The sequence below is a fragment of the Oncorhynchus mykiss genome, chromosome 1 (assembly GCF_057628025.1).
Source record: "Oncorhynchus mykiss isolate SJ-2025 chromosome 1, ASM5762802v1, whole genome shotgun sequence".
NCBI lineage: Eukaryota > Metazoa > Chordata > Actinopteri > Salmoniformes > Salmonidae > Oncorhynchus > Oncorhynchus mykiss.
The window spans coordinates 14980897-14999404 of NC_143022.1; the positions used below are offsets into that span (position 1 = coordinate 14980897).

The 18508-nt window shown below is 43.8% G+C and overlaps 1 protein-coding gene across 1 annotated transcript in view; it reads right to left on the reverse strand.

Moving 5' to 3' along the window:
* LOC110511200 (inaD-like protein) overlaps positions 1–18508 on the reverse strand; it is a 297471-nt gene that overhangs the window by 147272 nt on the left and 131691 nt on the right. The window contains exons 17-18 of the mRNA XM_090184789.1: positions 9860–10069; positions 4265–4431 (exon numbers count right to left, since the gene is read on the reverse strand). Coding sequence (XP_090040915.1) covers positions 4265–4431; positions 9860–10069 — 377 coding nt within the window. The remainder of the gene's footprint in view (positions 1–4264; positions 4432–9859; positions 10070–18508) is intronic.

Consider the following 18508-nt stretch of genomic DNA (forward strand, 5'->3'; position numbering starts at 1 on the left):
GGCTGTTATGGACGTGAGTGAGACTGTTATGGACAGGCTGTTATGGACAGGCTGTTATGGACGTGAGTGAGGCTGTTATGGACGTGAGTGAGGCTGTTATGGACAGGCTGTTATGGACAGGCTGTTATGGACGTGAGTGAGGCTGTTATGGACGTGAGTGAGGCTGTTATGGACAGGCTGTTATGGACAGGCTGTTATGGACGTGAGTGAGACTGTTATGGACGTGAGTGAGACTGTTATGGTCGTGAGTGAGACTGTTATGGACAGGCTGTTATGGACGTGAGTGAGACTGTTATGGACAGGCTGTTATGGACGTGAGTGAGACTGTTATGGACAGGCTGTTATGGACGTGAGTGAGGCTGTTATGGACGTGAGTGAGGCTGTTATGGACAGGCTGCTATGGACAGGCTGTTATGGACGTGAGCGAGGCTGTTATGGACGTGAGTGAGGCTGTTATGGACAGGCTGTTATGGACGTGAGTGAGGCTGTTATGGACGTGAGTGAGGCTGTTGTGGACGCGAGTGAGGCTGTTATGGACGTGAGTGAGGCTGTTATGGACAGGCTGTTATGGACAGGCTGTTATGGACATGAGTGAGGCTGTTATGGACGTGAGTGAGACTGTTATGGACAGGCTGTTATGGACGTGAGTGAGGCTGTTATGGACAGGCTGTTATGGACGTGAGTGAGGCTGTTATGGACGTGAGTGAGGCTGTTATGGACGTGAGTGAGACTTATGGACGTGAGTGAGTCTGTTATGGACAGGCTGTTATGGACGTGAGTGAGGCTGTTATGGACAGGCTGTTATGGACAGGCTGTTATGGACAGGCTGTTATGGACGCGAGTGAGACTGTTGTGGACGTGAGTGAAGCTGTTATGGACGTGAGTGAGGCTGTTATGGACAGGCTGTTATGGACAGGCTGTTATGGACAGGCTGTTATGGACGTGAGTGAGGCTGTTATGGACGTGAGTGAGACTGTTATGGACAGGCTGTTATGGACGTGTGTGAGGCTGTTATGGACAGGCTGTTATGGACGTGAGTGAGGCTGTTATGGACGTGAGTGAGGCTGTTATGGACAGGCTGCTATGGACAGGCTGTTATGGACGTGAGCGAGGCTGTTATGGACGTGAGTGAGGCTGTTATGGACAGGCTGTTATGGACGTGAGTGAGGCTGTTATGGACGTGAGTGAGGCTGTTGTGGACGCGAGTGAGGCTGTTATGGACAGGCTGTTATGGACAGGCTGTTATGGACATGAGTGAGGCTGTTATGGACGTGAGTGAGACTGTTATGGACGTGAGTGAGACTGTTATGGACAGGCTGTTATGGACGTGAGTGAGGCTGTTATGGACAGGCTGTTATGGACGTGAGTGAGGCTGTTATGGACGTGAGTGAGACTGTTATGGACGTGAGTGAGGCTGTTATGGACAGGCTGTTATGGACGTGAGTGAGGCTGTTATGGACAGGCTGTTATGGACAGGCTGTTATGGACGCGAGTGAGACTGTTGTGGACGTGAGTGAGGCTGTTATGGACGTGAGTGAGGCTGTTATGGACAGGCTGTTATGGACAGGCTGTTATGGACAGGCTGTTATGGACGTGAGTGAGGCTGTTATGGACGTGAGTGAGACTGTTATGGACAGGCTGTTATGGACGTGTGTGAGGCTGTTATGGACAGGCTGTTATGGACGTGAGTGAGGCTGTTATGGACAGACTGTTATGGACGTGAGTGAGGCTGTTATGGACGTGAGTGAGGCTGTTATGGACAGGCTGTTATGGACGTGAGTGAGGCTGTTATGAACGTGAAGAGAAGTCAAGTCCTTTGGGCTCCTTTCGGTTGAATAGAAATCGGGCGGGAGGAGAACATTTAAAAGGTGGGACTGTCCGTCCCTAGGGAGGGGGTGCGTCATGTTGTGCCAGGCATTTTTCTTCCCCGATACACTCGACTTGAGCGGGTTGAGTCACTGACGTGATCTTCCTGTCCGATTTTGCGACCCCTTGGGCGTGTGCGGTGGAGAAGATCTTTGTGGGCGATACCCGCGCCCATCACAGCCTCCAGTATCTATGCGTTGGGGGGCTAGGGTCAGTCTGTCCTATCTGTTCTGTGTGAACTTAAGTAGTTCACCTTTGCACCCCCTCCCTCTCTTTTTTTTTTGTCCCTGCTGGTCATCTATACAGGTTTGAACATCTTGAAGAACGATCTGGCCTTAATGGCCATATGTACTCCTATAATCTTCACCCAGCACAGCCAGGAGAGGACTGGCCACCCCTCAGAGCCTGGTTCCTCTCTAGGTTTCTTCCTAGGTTCCTGCCTTTCCAAGGAGTTTTTCCTAGCCACCGTGTTTCTACATCTGCATTGTTTGCTGTTTGGGTTTTAAGGCTGGGTTTCTGTATAGCACTTTGTGACACCTCCTGATATAAAAAGGGCTTTATAAATACATTTGATTTGAATCAGGTTTGTTAGTGCTAGTGCAAAAACAAGTTGGGAAACACTGTCCAATCCTGTATTTTCAGATAATGGTTCAGATATACTGTATGTATGACTGACTCAGGCAACGTCACTGGAGTCACTGCCTGCCATACCATCATGTTACCAGCAGAGGGGGCGCCAAGCCTACTAGAGAGCCAGAGAATGAGCAGATCAACTACATTTTTGAGAATTCATGTAATGACATGTAACTCTTACTCAACCCACTGTCTGCTATAAATTACACTAAACCAGGTAGATTACATTCTATTCATTTTGTCATTTCAAACTTTTAGATTTTTAGTTTTTTTGTGCATGTTTCCACCGAAAATAGCTTCTGGCCTTCAGAAAAGCTTTCACTAAAAGGAAGAGGTGGCGTAAAAGAGGCCGACGTACGGGCACCCTGACACATAAATCATTTGGCAAACGTACAGAACAAACTGAACAAGCTCCGGTCGAGACTATCCTATCAACGGGACCTGAAGAACTGTTTCACGGAGTCGTGGCTGAAAAAAGACATGGATGATATGCAGTATCAGTCAAAGGTTTGGACACACCTACACATTCACAGGTTTTTCTTTCATTTTACTATTTTCTACATTGTAGAATAATAGTGAAGACATCAAAACTATGACATAACACATATGGAATCATGTAGTCAACAAAAAAGTGTTAAACAAATACAAATATATTTTATATAGTAGCCACCCTTTGCCTTGATGACAGCTTTGCGCACTCTTAGCATTCTCACAACCAGCTTCATGAGGTAGTCACCTGGAATGCATTTCAATTAACAGGTGTGCCTTGTTAATTTGTGGAATTTCTTTACATCTTAATGCATTTGAGTCAATCAGTTGTGTTGTGAAAAGGTAGAGGTGGTATACAGAAGATAGCCCTATTTAGTTAAAGATCAAGTCCATATTATGGCAAGAACAGCTCAAATAAGCAAAGAGAAATGACAGTCCATCATTACTTTAAGACATGAAGGTCAGTCAATCTGGAAAATGTCAAGAACTTTTAACGTTTCTTCAAGTGCAGTGGCAAAAACCATCAAGCGCTATGATGAAAGTGGCTCTCATGAGGACCGACACAGGAAAGGAAGACCCAGAGTTAACTGGCGCTCATGAGGACCGCCACAGGAAACGAAGACCCAGAGTTACCTCTGCTGCAGAGGATAAGTTCATTAGAGTTAACTGCACTTCAGATTGTAGCCCAAATAAACTTGAGCCATGGACATTAGACCGGTGCAAATCTGTCCTTTGGTCTGATGAGTCGTAATGTGAGATTACGTCTTTGTGAGACGCAGTGTAGGTGAACGGATGATCTCCGCCTGTGTGGTTCCCACCGTCAAGCATGGAGGTGGTGGTGTGATGGTGCTTTGCTGGTGACACTGTCTGTGATTTATCTAGGGACAATGACACAAAACTCCAGGCTGTGTAAGGGCTATTTTACCAAGAAGGAGAGTGATGGAAGCTAATAATTTCACAACAACTACCTTATACTGCAAAATACTGCATAGTTTCCTAGGAACGCGAAGCGAGGCGAGGCGGCCATCTCTGTCGGCGCCGGAATATAGCCACGTTATCATTACTCATTGTGTGTTTATTATTATGTGGTTTTAATTTTCTATTATTTCTCTATTTTCTTTCTCTCTGCATTGTTAGGAAGGCCCATAAGTAAGCATTTCACTGTGTCTACAGCTGCAGTTTACAAAGCATGTGACTAATATTTTTTGGATTGAGTGTTGGTATTTTGTAAAACATTTAAACCAATATTGGTATTCCGAAGAAGAGCGGTACTAACTCTGTGTCTGTGAGGATGAGTTCTGATCTTCCGTTCCTGGAGTCTGAGTCCGCCTCGCTGTCCCCAGTCTCCACCCAGGAATTCACAGACTGACCTAGAGAGAGCTGATCAAAGAGGGCTCTGGACTCCAGCTTCTCCACAGTACCATCTCCACCTTTCTCCTCCACCTGTCAAGATGGCAAGACAAAATGGTTTCATCCTGTCCCCAGCCACACTCCCACCACCTTCTCCCTAAATAACAACGGTCAGCACCGTGAATGTATAGCAGTAACATGTTTAATATAATACTGACCCAATAAGCAACGGTGGTCTTCATTCAACATCATAGTGCCCTCAAAGCGCATCAATAAGCTAAGGATCCTGGGACTAAACACCTCCCTCTGCAACTGGATCCTGGACTTCCTGACGGGCCGCCCCCAGGTGGCGAGGGTAGGTAGCAACACAACTGCCATGCTGATCCCCAACACTGGAGCCCCCAGGGGTGTGTGCTCAGTCCTCTCCTGTACTCCCTGTTCACCCATGACTGCATGGCCAGGCACGACACCAACACCATCATCAAGTTTGCAGATGACACAACAGTGGTAGGCCTGGTTATCGACAACGAAGAGACAGCCTATAGAGAGGAGGTCAGAGACCTGGCCGGGTGGTGCCAGAATAACAACCTATCCCTCAACGTAACCAAGACTAAGGAGATGATTGTGGACTACAGGAAAAGGAGAACTGAGCACGCCCCCATTCTCATCGACAGGGCTGTAGTGGAGCAGGTTGAGTGCTTCAAGTTCCTTGGTGTCCACATCAACAACAAACTAGAATGGTCCAAACACACCAAGACAGTCGTGAAGAGGACACGACAAAGCCTATTCGCCCTCAGGAAACTAAAAAGATTTGGAATGGGTCCTGAGATCCTCAAAAAGTTCTACAGCTGCAACATCGAGAGCATCACTGCCTGGTTGCATCACTGCCTGGTATGGCAATTGCTCAGCTTCCGACCGCAAGGCACTACAGAGGGTAGTGCGAACGGCCCAGTACATCACTGGGGCTACGCAGCCTGCCATCCAGGACCTCGACACCAGGCGGTGTCAGAGGTAGGCCCTAAAAATTGTCAAAGACCCCAGCCACCCCAGTCATAGACTGTTCTCTCTACTACCGCATGGCAAGCGGTACCGGAGTCGAGGACAAACAGGCTTCTCAACAGTTTTTACCCCCAAGCCATAAGGCTCCTGAACAGGTAATCAAATGGTTACCCAGACTATTTGCATTGTGTTCCCCCCAAACCCTTCTTTTACACTGCTGCTACTCTCTGTTTATCTTATATGCACAGTCACTTTAACTATACATTCATGTACATACTACCTCAATTGGGCCAACCAACCACTGGGCTATCTGCATTGTGTCCCACCACCCACCAACCCCTCTTTAAACGCTCCTGCTACTCTCTGTTCTTCAAATATGCATAGTCACTTTAACCATATCTACATGTACATACTACCTCAATCAGCCTGACTAACCGGTGTCTGTACGTAGCCTTGCTACTTTTATAGCCTCGCTACTGAATATAGCCTGTCTTTTTACTGTTGTTTTATTTCTTTACCTACCTATTGTTCAACTAACACCTTTTTTGCACTATTGGTTAGAGCCTGTAAGTTAGCATTTCACTGTAAAAGGTTTACACCTATTGTATTCGGCGCACGTAACAAATAAACTTTGATTTGCTGGTCATTTATGAACATCTTGGCCATGTTCTGTTATAATCTCCACCCGGCACAGCCAGAAGAGGACTGGCCATCCCACATATGCTCTCTCTAATTCTCTCTTTCTTTCTCTCTCTCGGAGGACCTGAGCCCTAGGACCATGCCCCAGGAATACCTGACATGATGACTCCTTGCTGTCCCCAGTCCACCTGACTGTGCTGCTGCTCCAGTTTCAACTGTTCTGCCTTATTATTATTCGACCATGCTGGTCATTTATGAACATTTGAACATCTTGGCCATGTTCTGTTAGAATCTCCACCCGGCACAGCCAGAAGAGGACTGGCCACCCCACATAGCCTGGTTCCTCTCTAGGTTTCTTCCTAGGTTTTGGCCTTTCTAGGGAGTTTTTCCTAGCCACCGTGCTTCTACACCTGCATTGCTTGCTGTTTGGGGTTTTAGGCTGGGTTTCTGTACAGCACTTTGAGATATCAGCTGATGTACGAAGGGCTATATAAATACATTTGATTTTGATTTGATTTGAGAGATTGACTAAAGTCTGGTGTGTTCCAGCTAGGCTGGAGTAAGTCTGCACACACAGTCTGCCCCCTGTTGGCCAGCACTGATGTAGAGGTGGAAGCCAGACATCTGTCGTCTGACTTGCCAAGGCACAATACTACAGAGGAGTAGAGCATTCACCTGCTCCTGAGCTCCAGAGAGGACGGTGGGGGCTCTGTTGACCCTCACCCACTCTCCCCACGACGGTGGAGGTTTTCTGGGGTAGGAATCCACGGTTTGCCCCTCTCTAGCATTCACATCCACCACGTCCTCCTCTTCCTCTTCATCCACTACCGTTTCCCTCTCCTCTCCTGGAGGGAGGGGGATGGTGGTCAGGGTAGGAGTTGGGGTGGGGTTAAAACTCTTAGGTCAAGGTGGGAGTGGGGTTAAGGCTCCCAAGGATGACGGTGGGGGATGGTTTAAGGGTCAAGGCAGGGATCAGAGGTGAGACATAGCGCGAGAATGCCACTGTCCAAGATCAGCTCGGTTTCGTCCTCTTCCTGTCCAAGGACTTCTGGGAGGATGGAGCAATCGCTAAACCCCTGGAGAAACACACATTTGTGTTCCAGACATTCTAATGTACTGCAGTTGTATTGAGGAGTGACCCTGCAGTGCAGATACCTTTAACTGCAATAGATTGAATTGGGGCCCCATTGTTTTAGGAGAAATGTAAAGGAACAACTGGAGGTATGTCGTCACAATAGGTGCTTCAAATCAAATCAAATGTATTTATATAGCCCTTCGTACATCATCTGATATCTCAAAGCACTTTGGCAAGAAGCACGTTTAAGACCAACCTTGTCTGACTGAGAATGTTGTGCGTATATATATATATATATATCAAAAGAGAACCTGACTGTTTTACGCAAACATACACACACACAAAACCAAAGGATGTACGACCAATGATGGCTACAATTAGCTGGGCTAGGTTCTCTCTGTCTCTCTCTCTCACACACACACCCCAAAACTTGTGGTGGCCGAGCCAATCTCAGCCAGAGGTACTTAGGAGCTGTGTCCTTAGAACGCACTTAAGTTATCCCGTGAAGCTGAGAGAGTACTTTTATCACTGCTCTCCCCTCAGACCGTCCCGCCGACTCAGCGCCTTTCAACCCGATAAGGGGAGAAGGAGAGGAGCTCTTCCCAACACCCAGACCCCCCCCCCCCCCCCGGACAATTTACAGTGAGAAATGTGCCGAGTCTAAAAACTTAATGGTACAATTAGTCTCATTTCTGGTGGATTTACGGCCGGCCGCCACTTTGACTCCCACGCGCCGCCATTACATCTTTACTCAAATTCAAGGGTAATATGGGACAGGGAGTGGGGGGGAGGGTGGGAGAGAGAAAGATAGAGATGAGAGAGAGCGAGGGAAATAACCTTAATGGCACAATTAGTCTCATTTCATTTCTGGTGGATTTACGGCTGACCATCACTTTACTTCCCACGCGCCATCATTACATCTTTACTCAAATTCAAGTTAATATGGGACAGGGAGTGGGGGAGGGGGGAGAGAGAAGAAAGAGGAGAGAGAGCGAAAGAGAGGAGAGAAAGGAAAGAGAGAAAGAGAGGGTGGGAGGTAGTGAGAGAGAGGGAGAAAGAAAGAGAGAGGGTGGGAGGTAGTGAGAGAGGGAGAAAGAAAGAGAGAGAGAGAGAGAGGGTGGGAGGTAGTGAGAGAGATGGAGAAAGAAAGAGAGAGAGGGTGGGAGGTAGTGAGAGAGAGGGAGAAAGAAAGAGAGAGAGGGTGGGAGGTAGTGAGAGAGAAAGAAAGAGAGAAAGAGAGTGGGAGGTAGTGAGAGAGGGAGAAAGAAAGAGAGAGAGAGAGGGTGGGAGGTAGTGAGAGAGAGGGAGAAAGAAAGAGAGAGAGGGTGGGAGGTAGTGAGAGAGAGGGAGAAAGAAAGAGAGAGAGAGGGTGGGAGGTAGTGAGAGAGAAAGAAAGAGAGAAAGAGAGTGGGAGGTAGTGAGAGAGGGAGAAAGAAAGAGAGAGAGGGTGGGAGGTAGTGAGAGAGAGGGAGAAAGAAAGAGAGAAAGAGAGTGGGAGGTAGTGAGAGAGAAAGAAAGAGAGAAAGAGAGTGGGAGGTAGTGAGAGAGGGAGAAAGAAAGAGAGAGAGGGTGGGAGGTAGTGAGAGAGAGGGAGAAAGAGAGAAAGAGAGGGGGGGAGGTAGTGAGAGTGTAGGAGATATGGAAATATAGAGAGAGAGATGGGAGGGCTATGCATCACCTCTGTAGGGCTGCCTCAACAACTGTATTGATACCAGCTCTTAATTAGTGTGCTTGCTTCAGCGTCTATTCAGTCACTACAACTTACACTGAGTGTACGAAACATTAGGAACACTTGCTCTTTCCATGACAGACTGACCAGGTGAATCCAGGTGGTCTTCCCTTATTGATGTCACCTGTTAAATCCACTTCAATCAGTGTAGATGAAAGGACATCCAGCCAACTTGACACAACTGTGGTAAGCATTGGAGCCAACATGGGGGCCAGCATCCCTGTGGAACTCTTGACACCTTGTAGAGTCCATGCCCCAACAAATTGAGGCTGTTCTGAGGACAAACGGGGGTGCAACTCAATATTAGGAGGATGTTCCTAATGTTTTGTACATTCAGTGTATTTTGCCCTCCTACGGCCTCCTCCACGTCTCCTGATGTACTGGCCTGTCTCCTGGTAGCGCCTCCATGCTCTGGACACTAAGCTGATCGACACAGCAAACCTTCTTGCCACAGCTCGCATTGATGTGCCATCCTGGATGAGCTGCACTACCTGAGCCACTTGTGTGGGTTGTAGACTCTGTCTCATGCTAACACTAGAGTGAAAGCACCGCCAGCATTCAAAAGTGACCAAAACATCAGCCAGGAAGCATAGGAACTGAGAAGTGGTCTGTGGTCACCACCTGCAGAACCACTCCTTTATTGGGGGTGTCTTGCTAATTGCCTATAATTTCCACCTGTTGTCTATTCCATTTGCACAACAGCATGTGAAATGTATTGTCAATCAGTGTTGCTTCCTAAGTGGACAGTTTGATTTCACAGAAGTGTGATTGACTTGGAGTTACATTGTGTTGCCTTTATTTTTTTGAGCAGTATATATATATATATATATATATATATATATATATATATATATATATATATATAAGGAAATCCAGACAATTGCTTGCATTGGGAAAAGTAAAACAAAGAAACAAGAAATAGACGCACAAAATCAAAAAGACAAAGAAACCTTTTGAAATGGTTGAATAAATGTGTGGATCATCTCTGTCAAATTCATCTTCCTTTGGGACAATGAAGTTGTATTGTTTAAAAAACATCTCCCAAATCAAGTAAGTAAAGACCCTGATCTCTCACGTACCACCAGTGGCTTGCGGATGCCCAGGTAGACTGTTCCAGATGGGGCAGCATTCAGCACCTCCACTGCCTGGGACAGGCTCACCGTGTCCAGGTAGGTGTCGTTGACAAACACCAGCTGGTCCCCGGGGAGCATGTACCCATGGCGCTCTGCCACACTGCCGGGCACCAGGGAGTGGATGACGATGACCGAGCCTGCCCTGTCCAGAGGGTCCTGCAGAGGGCAACACAGGAAGTAGAAACACGTTAGAGTCCATGGACAGAGAGAGCAGGTGGAGATACGTTTTTTATTCTTTTTATTGAGGATGGGTCACTACCGAGACAAGGGTGTCATTTACAAGAGAAGCATGTGAACATGAACACACACAATTTAATACACATCATGAAAGATAATACCAACACAATGAATACAACATGATGAATCAAAACAAACAACTATTACATATCACCTTCCTTACACTCCATCTAAACAAGCAAGTCTAATTTCAATTTGAAGGCCATCCCATGAGCTGGGGGCATACAATCTAAAAGCACTTTTCCTCAGGTCAGTGGAGACCCGCGGGACCTCCAGAAACAGCCAGACCCGAGAGCAGATCAGCCAGTCCCGAAAGCAGATCAGCCAGTCCTGAGAGCAGATCAGCCAGTCCCGAGATCCCGAGCAGATCTGAAAATGGTTGGATCCCCAATTTAAACGTTAAATGAGGTAGTAATCTGAAGAACCGATTTATATACAAAACGTAGCCAATGCTGGGCCCTTCTGGTAGCCAAAGACTCCCCGGCAACAGAACTATACAAAACGCAGTGTAATAGACAATACAATGGTTTCAAAGGAACCCCGGTATGCCCTCTGTACCAGTACCGCCTGTATATTGTCTCGCTATTGTTGTTTTACTGCTGCTCTTTAACTACTTGTTACTTTTATTTCTTGTTCTTATTGGTATTTTTTTTAACTGCGTTGTTGGTTAGGGGCTTCTATGTAAGCATTTCACTGTTGTATTCGGCGCATGTGACTAATAACATTTCATTTGATTTGAAAACAGGCTGTCCTTCCTTCTACTTTCCAAAGTGAGGCATGATTTATTTCTATAAAAGAAACCAATCTTAACTCAGCCTTTTTGTCCATTTTTCAACGTGTGTTTTAAAAGAGAGTTTAATCGGCAATCCAAGTACTTATAATAGGGAACTTTGTCAATTTGGGGTCCTTTCAATCTGCAAATATGAGACCTAGAGAACAACATAAACTTGGTTTTATTAGCATTTAGCACAAATTTAAGATGAGTGATTTTTGTATTGAGTCAAAACCATGCTGAAGGTCATGAATGGCACAGAAGTAAATAACTATAGGATCCACATAGAGATGAATGTTACAGGTTTTATCAGACAGACCAATATTATTTACAGAAATAGTGATGAGAACAGGCCCAAAAACGTTTCATAATATTGAGGACACTAGAATTGATGCCATCAGTAAGCACACATTGTGTCCTGTCCGCTCTTGAACCAATTGTAACATGCCTGATTTACACCTATCTCAGACAACCTTTGAACAAGTAAGAAATGGTGAACCGTATCACACACCTTGGACAGGTGAATAAATAAAGCAGCACGTTGTTTTTTATTGTCTAAAACACATCATCTACGACAGGGATGGGCAACTCCAGTCCTCAGGGGACGGAGAGATGTCACACTTTTATTGTCTAAAACACATAACCTACGACAGGGATGGGCAACTCCAGTCCTCAGGGGACGGAGAGATGTCACACTTTTATTGTCTAAAACACATCATCTACGACAGGGATGGGCAACTCCAGTCCTCAGGGGACGGAGAGATGTCACACTTTTATTGTCTAAAACACATAACCTACGACAGGGATGGGCAACTCCAGTCCTCAGGGGACGGAGAGACGTCACACTTTTATTGTCTAAAACATATAACACATCATCTAAAACAGGGATGGGCAACTCCAGTCCTCAGGGGACGGAGAGACGTCACACTTTGTCCACATCCCTAGAAAACACAGCTGATGATGATGAGGTGATTATTGGATTGAGGTGTGTCAGCTGGGACTGGGGCAAAAGCGTGACACCAATCAGGCCTCCGACGACTGGTCTAAGAGTGTAGACGCTGAAACACTGCTATGTCAAGGTCTAAAAACAGTCTGGTGCTGATTAAGTATATCATGACAAGTTTAAAAAGAGATAAACAGGACTCTAAAACAAGGCAAGATAGCTACCGTAGTTAACCGAGTCAGAAGGATGGAGAACAGGGGGACAAGAAGAGAGAGACTGATAGCAAGAGAAAGAAAAGAAAGACAGAAAAAGAAAGAAAGAGAGAAAGACCGAGAGAAAGAAAGAGAGGGGAGTGAAAGAATGAGAGACATAGACAAAGAACGAGAGTCACAAGCACACACACAGTCACAAGCATGTTGACACTCACGCGTTGACACTGACAAACAGTAAGGCACACACACGTGGAGAAGACGCACGTGGACAAGACGCACGCACGTGGAGAAGACGCACGCCCGTGGAGAAGACGCACGCACGTGGAGAAGACGCACGCACGTGGAGAAGAAACAGCAGTTCCAGAAAAGATGTCTCTGGGTCTGTCTTTCACACAAAATGTGACAGGTTTCTGACGGGTCACTTCGCTAACAGTAACCACTAGCAACATTAGCCGTGTCCTTGAACAGTCCATCGCCAATAAAGCAAAGGAGGTGAATGGAGCTGATCTGGGGAGAAACAGTTGCTCTGTGTGTGTGTGTGTGTGTTCGTGCATGCACGCAACCTGTGTGTGTTCACGAGTGTGTGTGTGTGTGGCTACGTTCATGTGTGTGTTCGTGCATGCACGCGTCCTGTCTGTGTGTTCATGAGTGTGTTTGTGTGTGTGTTCATGAGTGTGTTTGTGTGTGTGTGTGTCTCACTACAGCATCAGTATAGGAATGCAACAGGAAAAAGGATTGGCACGGTGGGAATGCATCAAACCCACACGTTTTCTATCAGACCTGGGTCGAAAACAGTTTTTGTGATCTTTGATATTGGCCTAGCTTGCCGCAGCATAATGGAACCAATGGAATACCCCCAAAGTGCAAACCCACTAAGATAAATGAAGCAAACCTAAACTATTTAAAAGAAAAACCCTTTCCACACCCAGGTCTGGGTTACTTGCTAGCCTGGCCCTATGCTGAGCCATGGGGAAGTTGAGAGCACTAGCAGAAAGCTCTGCTCGTTCCATCACCATCCTACAGAGAGTTAGGTACATTTATGGAATGGCCAAAAACAGCCACACATCCCCTCTCAGGCCAAGTGTCACTGGTATCAATCACGGCCTGGACAGCCTGCGCCATAAAACTGTAATTCAGCACCAATTTAATGCCTCACACAATATATTAGACGACCCATATGGGCGGCTTTTAATGTGACGATCACGATATAAAAGTGATTAACAAGTGGTTATTTATATAAAAACTAAAGCTATACAAGTGTAATTAGTGGGGAGAGTTAGGTACCAGTATGGGAAGATACAAGTCATTACCATCATGACTCTGTCCATGGAAGCAGCAGAGAAAGGGAGTGTGTGTGTGTGGCTACGTTCATTTATGTGTGTGTGTGTGTGGCTACGTTCATGCATGTGTGTGTGTGTGTGTTTGGTTGCAGCTCAATGGGAGTCACGTTCAGGGCGCACACACACACACACACACGCACACGCGCACACGCACACTTGCACAAGCCTGCACACATGTATGTGCTGCATGCCAAGCAACCTGGTTCCAGAGTGGCCACATCTAGATCTGACTTTATTTCACCTTTATTTAACCAGGTCGGCCAGTTGAGAACAAGTTACAACTGCGACCGGGACAGTGTCTGACAGACCAACCAACTTGCACATGACCTCTGTGCTTATTGTTATTGTTCAATGTATGGTTATTTTGACCCATGATTATATTTGTAGCGTTGTCCCATTGACAATATTGATTATTATTATTTTAATATTGTACATTTCCAAAATTAGCTTTGGCAATATGTACATTGTTACGTCATGCCAATAAAACAAATGGAATTGAAATTTAAAGAGAGAGAGGTGAGAGTGAGTGAGTGAGTGAGTGAGTAGAGAGAGAGAGTGAGTTAAGAGAGGATTTAGGGGAAGAGGAGAACTGAGGCTGCTGGAAAGGAGAACACAAACACTGGGATCCAGTGTAACGGCGAAGTAGAGGATGAAGAAGAAGTAGTAGAGGATGAAGAAGAAGAAGAAGTAGTAGAGGATGAAGAAGAAGAAGAAGTAGAGGATGAAGAAGAATAAGTAGTAGAGGATGAAGAAGAAGAAGAAGTAGAGGATGAAGAAGAAGAAGAAGTAGAGGAGGATGAAGAAGAAGTAGAGGATGAAGAAGAAGAAAAAGTAGAGGATGAAGAAGAAGAAGTAGAGGATGAAGAAGAAGAAGAAGTAGAGGATGAAGAAGAAGAAGAAGTAGAGGATGAAGAAGAAGAAAAAGTAGAGGATGAAGAAGAAGAAGAAGTAGAGGATGAAGAAGAAGAAGAAAAAGTAGAGGATGAAGAAGAAGTAGAGGATGAAGAAGAAGAAGTAGAGGATGAAGAAGAAGAAGTAGAGGATGAAGAAGAAGAAGTAGAGGATGAAGAAGAAGAAGTAGAGGATGAAGAAGAAGAAGAAGTAGAGGATGAAGAAGAAGAAGAAAAAGTAGAGGATGAAGAAGAAGAAGAAGAAGTAGAGGATGAAGAAGAAGAAGTAGAGGATGAAGAAGAAGAAGAAGTAGAGGATGAAGAAGAAGAAGAAAAAGTAGAGGATGAAGAAGAAGAAGTAGAGGATGAAGAAGAAAAAGTAGAGGATGAAGAAGAAGAAGTAGAGGATGAAGAAGAAAAAGTAGAGGATGAAGAAGAAGAAGTAGAGGATGAAGAAGAAGAAGAAAAAGTAGAGGATGAAGAAGAAGAAGTAGAGGATGAAGAAGAAGAAGAAGAAGAAGATGAAGAAAAAGAAGTAGAGGATGAAGAAAAAGAAGAAGATGATGATGAAGAAAAAGAAGTAGAGGATGAAGAAGAAGAAAAAGTAGAGGATGAAGAAGAAGAAGAAGAAGATGAAGAAGAAGTAGAGGATGAAGAAGAAGAAGAAGAAGATGAAGAAAAAGAAGAAGAGGATGAAGAAGAAAAAGTAGAGGATGAAGAAGAAGAAGTAGAGGATGAAGAAGAAGAAGTAGAGGATGAAGAAGAAGAAGAAAAAGTAGAGGATGAAGAAGAAGAAGTAGAGGATGAAGAAGAAAAAGTAGAGGATGAAGAAGAAGAAGAAAAAGTAGAGGATGAAGAAGAAGAAGTAGAGGATGAAGAAGAAGAAGAAAAAGTAGAGGATGAAGAAGAAGAAGAAGAAGTAGAGGATGAAGAAGAAGAAGAAAAAGTAGAGGATGAAGAAGAAAAAGTAGAGGATGAAGAAGAAGAAGAAAAAGTAGAGGATGAAGAAGAAGAAGAAGAAGTAGAGGATGAAGAAGAAGTAGAGGATGAAGAAGAAGAAGTAGAGGATGACGAAGAAAAAGTAGAGGATGAAGAAGAAGAAGAAGTAGAGGATGAAGAAGAAGAAGAAGTAGAGGATGAAGAAGAAGAAGAAAAAGTAGAGGATGAAGAAGAAGAAGAAAAAGTAGAGGATGAAGAAGAAGAAGAAGTAGAGGATGAAGAAGAAGAAGAAAAAGTAGAGGATGAAGAAGAAGAAGAAAAAGTAGAGGATGAAGAAGAAGAAGAAAAAGTAGAGGATGAAAAAGAAGAAGAAGAAGTAGAGGATGAAGAAGAAGAAGAGGATGAAGAAGAAGAAAAAGTAGAGGATGAAGAAGAAGAAGAAAAAGTAGAGGATGAAGAAGAAGAAGTAGAGGATGAAGAAGAAGAAGTAGAGGATGAAGAAGAAGAAGAAAAAGTAGAGGATGAAGAAGAAGAAGAAGAGGATGAAGAAGAAGAAAAAGTAGAGGATGAAGAAGAAGAAGAAAAAGTAGAGGATGAAGAAGAAGAAGAAAAAGTAGAGGATGAAGAAGAAGAAGTAGAGGATGAAGAAGAAGAAGTAGAGGATGAAGAAGAAGAAGAAGAAGTAGAGGATGAAGAAGAAGAAGAAGAAGTAGAGGATGAAGATGAAGAAGAAGAAGTAGAGGATGAAGAAGAAGAAGAAAAAGTAGAGGATGAAGAAGAAGAAGAAGAAGTAGAGGATGAAGAAGAAGAAGAAAAAGTAGAGGATGAAGAAGAAGAAGTAGAGGATGAAGAAGAAGAAGTAGAGGATGAAGAAGAAGAAGAAAAAGTAGAGGATGAAGAAGAAGAAGAAGAGGATGAAGAAGAAGAAGAAGAAGTAGAGGATGAAGAAGAAGAAGAAGAAGTAGAGGATGAAGAAGAAGAAGTAGAGGATGAAGAAGAAGAAGAAAAAGTAGAGGATGAAGAAGAAGAAGTAGAGGATGAAGAAGAAGAAGTAGAGGATGAAGAAGAAGAAGAAAAAGTAGAGGATGAAGAAGAAGAAGTAGAGGATGAAGAAGAAGAAGTAGAGGATGAAGAAGAAGAAAAAGTAGAGGATGAAGAAGAAGAAGTAGAGGATGAAGAAGAAGTAGAGGATGAAGAAGAAGAAAAAGTAGAGGATGAAGAAGAAGAAAAAGTAGAGGATGAAGAAGAAGAAGAAGTAGAGGAGGATGAAGAAGAAGTAGAGGATGAAGAAGAAGAAGAAGTAGAGGATGAAGAAGAAGAAAAAGTAGAGGATGAAGAAGAAGAAAAAGTAGAGGATGAAGAAGAAGTAGAAGAAGTAGAGGATGAAGAAGAAGAAGTAGAGGATGAAGAAGAAGAAGAAAAAGTAGAGGATGAAGAAGAAGAAGTAGAGGATGAAGAAGAAGAAGTAGAGGATGAAGAAGAAGAAGAAAAAGTAGAGGATGAAGAAGAAGAAGTAGAGGATGAAGAAGAAGAAGTAGAGGATGAAGAAGAAGAAGAAAAAGTAGAGGATGAAGAAGAAGAAGAAGAGGATGAAGAAGGAGAAGAAGTAGAGGATGAAGAAGAAGTACAGGATGAAGAAGAAGAAAAAGTAGAGGATGAAGAAGAAGAAAAAGTAGAGGATGAAGAAGAAGAAGAAGAGGATGAAGAAGAAGAAGAAGTAGAGGATGAAGAAGAAGAAGAAGAAGTAGAGGATGAAGAAGAAGAAGTAGAGGATGAAGAAGAAGAAGTAGAGGATGAAGAAGAAGAAGAAAAAGTAGAGGATGAAGAAGAAGAAGTAGAGGATGAAGAAGAAGAAGAAGAGGATGAAGAAGAAGAAGAAGTAGAGGATGAAGAAGAAGAAGAAGAAGTAGAGGATGAAGAAGAAGAAGTAGAGGATGAAGAAGAAGAAGTAGAGGATGAAGAAGAAGAAGAAAAAGTAGAGGATGAAGAAGAAGAAGTAGAGGATGAAGAAGAAGAAGTAGAGGATGAAGAAGAAGAAGAAAAAGTAGATGATGAAGAAGAAGAAGTAGAGGATGAAGAAGAAGAAGTAGAGGATGAAGAAGAAGAAAAAGTAGAGGATGAAGAAGAAGAAGTAGAGGATGAAGAAGAAGTAGAGGATGAAGAAGAAGAAAAAGTAGAGGATGAAGAAGAAGAAGAAAAAGTAGAGGATGAAGAAGAAGAAGAAGTAGAGGATGAAGAAGAAGAAGAAAAAGTAGAGGATGAAAAAGAAGAAGTAGAGGATGAAGAAGAAGAAGTAGAGGATGAAGAAGAAGAAGAAAAAGTAGAGGATGAAGAAGAAGTAGAGGATGAAGAAGAAGAAGTAGAGGATGAAGAAGAAGAAAAAGTAGAGGATGAAGAAGAAGAAGTAGAGGATGAAGAAGAAGTAGAGGATGAAGAAGAAGAAAAAGTAGAGGATGAGGAAGAAGAAAAAGTAGAGGATGAAGAAGAAGAAGAAGTAGAGGAGGATGAAGAAGAAGTAGAGGATGAAGAAGAAGAAGTAGAGGATGAAGAAGAAGAAAAAGTAGAGGATGAAGAAGAAGAAAAAGTAGAGGATGAAGAAGAAGTAGAAGAAGTAGAGGATGAAGAAGAAGAAGTAGAGGATGAAGAAGAAGAAGAAAAAGTAGAGGATGAAGAAGAAGAAGTAGAGGATGAAGAAGAAGAAGTAGAGGATGAAGAAGAAGAAGAAAAAGTAGAGGATGAAGAAGAAGAAGTAGAGGATGAAGAAGAAGAAGTAGAGGATGAAGAAGAAGAAGAAAAAGTAGAGGATGAAGAAGAAGAAGAAGAGGATGAAGAAGAAGAAGAAGTAGAGGATGAAGAAGAAGTAGAGGATGAAGAAGAAGAAAAAGTAGAGGATGAAGAAGAAGAAGAAGTAGAGGATGAAGAAGAAGTAGAGGATGAAGAAGAAGAAAAAGTAGAGGATGAAGAAGAAGAAGAAGAAGTAGAGGATGAAGAAGAAGAAGAAGAAGTAGAGGATGAAGAAGAAGAAAAAGTAGAGGATGAAGAAGAAGAAAAAGTAGAGGATGAAGAAGAAGAAGTAGAGGAGGATGAAGAAGAAGTAGAGGATGAAGAAGAAGAAGAAGTAGAGGATGAAGAAGAAGAAGAAGTAGAGGATGAAGAAGAAGAAGAAGAAGTAGAGGATGAAGAAGAAGAAGAAGAAGTAGAGGATGAAGAAGAAGAAGTAGAGGATGAAGAAGAAGAAGTAGAGGATGAAGAAGAAGAAGAA